Here is a 3,970-nt window from a genome sequence, read left to right as displayed (position 1 = left end):
GCCGTTCGGCGGGCTGTCAGTCAACTCACCGAATGCCAAAGGGATGATCTTCAATTTCTGTTGATCATTGAGTATTCAGGATGTCATGACAATAGGGCTGGCTCTTGCGTCAAAACCCAGCATCAAGCCGCAAGCACTGGGACGCTCCGGCACACGCAGGATGCCCTCATTAATGTGAGGACCGTTGTGCTCACCAAGCCAGGGCGAGGGATCTCTGTCCTCGAAGATAAATCGAATTCCAGTTAGACCTTCAAAGCGAAAAGCAACTTCAAAGGCGGTGATATGGCAGGGAGATGGTATATCAATCCACCTTTCGGTCGGTGTAGTGAAACCGAGCTGCATATCCATTTGCCCATTTTCGTCTGAGAACTCAAGCCTGATACCCGCAATATAAACTGCAGCGCCGATGTCAATCGTGGAGAGAGCTATGCAACCAACTTGTAATTTGATTGAGACTCCAACGGCCACACCCTGTAATAAATTTGCTACACCTAATTTTTCCCTCCGAAGCCAGAGCGAGATCGCCAGTCCGCAAAAAGATCTTGACCCCGAAGAACAGACGAGCCCAGTCTTCTACAGCCGCAGGGTCAGGAAAGATAAAGTCGGCTTCCTGCCCCATATGGAAGCGCTCTCGCCAAAACGATTGCGGGAGACTCTCAACTGCTTGGAGAAGCGATTGGCATACAAGCCGTACAGGACAGGACCTGGTGAATCAACTCGGTCGACAGTTTTCCAAACGCTTGATCGGTACGTCTCGGTATATCAAAGCGGTCCCGGTAGGGAAGGTGCAATATCGGCGTAGCACGGGCTTCTAATTCGCATATCGAAGGTATCTCGCATGGAATAGCGAGGCAAAGAGCATTTGGCTATGACCTAGGTGGCCCAACCCCCCTCTTCCTGGGCATCTTGGGATAAAAGCCCATAATCTAATCCCAGATCCAGCATACCATCGCGCGAGCCAGGCGTGAAATAGAGTAGATAGAATAAAGGGTTCACAATCTCAGATAAGTCTTCAAAGTGGCCGAGTCGCTGCCGGAGCAACACCTAGCACGCCTCATGGAGGGCATACACGCGACGCGCCCCAGTATTGAATTGGCTCGATAGGTTGAACCTCTCGAGCGTTTCGGTGTGCACATATGACGTGTCAGTCTTGCGAGGGACGAGGATTGAGCCATGAGCACTGACCAGACCGATTCCCGAGAGATAGATCTGTTGAAGGTGAATGTCGCTTGCGATGACAGCCCGCACCTCTGGTGTCCATGAGTGCGGCTGACGTGGTTCTTGTACCAGATCCCGGGCACTGAGATCCTTAGGGTAGAGGCTAGCTCCGCAAAGAGGGCAGAAGAATGTCGGTGACGATGGGGACACCACGAAACGCATGATTCCTGTTAATGGACAAGAAAGGGCAGCGGGGCTGTCTGACACCGGACTGTTATTCCTGAGCTGTTCGCTAGGCTCAAAGAAGCTAACTAGCTATAGCCACGGAATTAAGGAGTTCCCTTGCAAGCTCATCGCAAAATACGGTTGGGGCTATGCATTTACCGTTTTAGTGTCCATGATTGTCTTTCATGGCGTTCACGACGCCAAGAGACAGGTTATTAGGCAAGGCACTTGCAAGCTCAACCTTGGAAAGGATATTTACTGACATACGACATATAGCTGGGCAAGTAATTTTCCCAAGCGACTAGTGCAGCCCGTTCTTCAGTAGTCCAGAATGATAGTGGACAACATCATAAACACACGTGGCCGCCTTTCTAAGCGGAGGGTTTCGGGAAAGATCCGGTGCGTCGCGACCTCTACCTATTGGAAGAGCAACATGGAATCAACTACTGTGTATGAGGGAATTGTCGGCCGTGGGTTCGACTAGCGTTATCTAAAGTCCTGGGAAGAGGGGAGCGGGGAGTGATGAGATACACTCTGAAGGCTGCCACGGGGTTGACTAGAGGCTGAAGATGCTTCTTTGTGGAGCCATAGGCTATCGGGTATCGGTGTGAAGGGGATGAAGAAGAAGATTAGGAAGCGGGCTCTTTATAACAGGAGTCCATCACGATCAGGGCCAGACCAGACTCTATTGACAACTGTCTTGATCAAAGGGCTGCTAGCCGAGTTTGGCCGAGGACGACGGCCTTTCAGCCTCGTCCGCCTCCGCATATTAAGTTAATCCACGTGGACAGCTCTGCCGCTTAAGAGGCTCAGTCTGTGCGTTCGACATGGACCTGCACTCAGGAGAAGTGTCCTAGACAAGGCTAGGCCTGGGCTTGGTCAAACAGACCAGATAGTGATACCTAGGGCTGCTCTCGTATCCCCGGCTTCGCAGGGTATCGAGGACCCTCTTAAGTCAACTTGGTCAGTTTCTCCCATATAAAAAAAAAAAAAAAATCCCCACCGTCTCGTCAAGTCGCGGGGACTGCGCAGCGATGAGATCCCGTATCCTGATTGATTGCGCGTCGCATCCCAGCCCTACTTCAGTACTGTACGGCTTCTGAACACAGTCCCTGGATCGTGGCGCACACCACTCTTGCTCCAAAAGCTTAATATAGCTACTCGTCTCTAAAGCCCAGTTACCGTCCAAATGACTCTAAACAAGAACTAACGCAAATCATAGTGCCAATTGCTTCCTAGGAGCTACGTACACTAATGGCAAGCAATAAAGTGATAGTGAAGCCGCTGAAGACCAACCAGGTGGCCAGTCCGGCCCCTTTCCAGCGACCCAAAGGACAAAACAAGCAGACTGTCAACATAAACAGCCGGACCGTAGAGGCAGGCGCAAGACTCCCCAGCCCAGGAACGGCTGGTATAGACCTTGTAAGCCTAGACATCTTGACAAACGAGACCAAGGCCGAGCTATTCATCCAGACATTACGTTAGAGGTTGGAATCATCAATCAAACCTGATAACTATTCACTGGGCAGACTTACAACTGGGAGCGTGCAGCATTGTGGTTGTCCTCCACCAGTAGCCTTGCAAATTGCGTCGGGGGTGACGCAGTCCTTCGGGATATTTTGAGCTGAATAGAATGAGAAGTTCCAGGTTAGCCTGATCGCGACCACACACTGTAACAGACAAAGAAAAGGGTTGTCCAGGAACATACGGGGCTTGCAGTCCAGAGATGCCACGCCATCCAGGACGCGGATCACACAGCACTGGAAGGAGCCGAAGAGCAGGCCAGATGGACAAAAGTCATTGGGGTTGACGCTATCGGAACGGATCTGGACGGTGTTTTCGGTGGGCATTGCCATGGCGGCGCCGACAAGGGCAGAGAGGAGGAGGCCTTTGAACATCATTTTGAGGTTGAGCAAGAGATAGGTTCTGAACTTTGAATTTGAAAGATCGCAGTTGGAGGAGATTGACTGAGACTGAAGGCTTGAGATGGACTGTTGAACTGGATGTTCTGGAATCGACGGAGATGAGGGCGCTGAGCCAGCCTTTTATAACCTGCCGATGCAGACCAGGTACTCCGATTCTACGAGTCCTTGGAGCTAGATCTTCGTGTTTGTCTGTTCATTGCTGAAGGTATTCTGTACTGATAGGTCAGACTTGATGGGCTCGGCCAAGCGAAGGGCAGCACGCAAAATACTCCACAAGCTAAATCCTCCATCTGTACGTAGCTAAAAATGTTCTTGTAGCGACAGGTTCTTACAGGAAGTACTTTGCAGATCGAAGATCCCCAATATAGGAATTGGAGCCGCCGATTACACCATCGCGTGGATCACCCTACCAATGAATGGCATTTTCCAGGACAAACAAACCAGGGGCAAAGGCGAGGTTCGTACACTACTGCGGGTTCTCTCGCGCCCTGAGATCAAGCCAGGCAAGGCGATCAAATGAGACGGCCCTGCGGGGATATCATAGGCCAGCCACCTATGGAATCATGCAGAATTCGAGCCGTCTCTTCACGCCGAAAGCCTGCTGCCATGGCAGAATCCCTGTCATGTACCTATTCAGCATCGCCTGATTGAGTGCCCCATAC

At 51.3% G+C, this 3,970-nt stretch overlaps 2 protein-coding genes across 2 annotated transcripts; both read right to left on the bottom strand.

Annotated features, from left to right (window-relative positions):
• Positions 1-1,044: 1,044 nt before the first annotated feature.
• Positions 1,045-1,380, bottom strand: BDV17DRAFT_288910 (uncharacterized protein; the record flags this gene model as incomplete). The annotated part of the gene is made up of 1 exon (XM_073761522.1): positions 1,045-1,380. One exon carries the CDS (start codon positions 1,378-1,380, stop codon positions 1,045-1,047), a length of 336 nt encoding a protein of 111 aa, XP_073618196.1.
• Positions 1,381-2,811: 1,431 nt separating this feature from the next.
• Positions 2,812-3,284, bottom strand: BDV17DRAFT_288909 (fungal hydrophobin-domain-containing protein; the record flags this gene model as incomplete). The annotated part of the gene is made up of 3 exons (XM_073761521.1): positions 2,812-2,844; positions 2,919-3,007; positions 3,092-3,284. The coding sequence occupies 3 exons, from the start codon at positions 3,282-3,284 to the stop codon at positions 2,812-2,814; spliced, it is 315 nt and encodes a 104-aa protein (XP_073618195.1).
• Between the last annotated feature and the right edge of the window lie 686 nt (positions 3,285-3,970).

This window comes from Aspergillus undulatus (genome assembly GCF_047715775.1).
Source record: "Aspergillus undulatus strain CBS 261.88 unplaced genomic scaffold BDV17scaffold_10, whole genome shotgun sequence".
Lineage (NCBI taxonomy): Eukaryota > Fungi > Ascomycota > Eurotiomycetes > Eurotiales > Aspergillaceae > Aspergillus > Aspergillus undulatus.
This window is presented reverse-complemented; position numbering and strand designations above follow the sequence as displayed.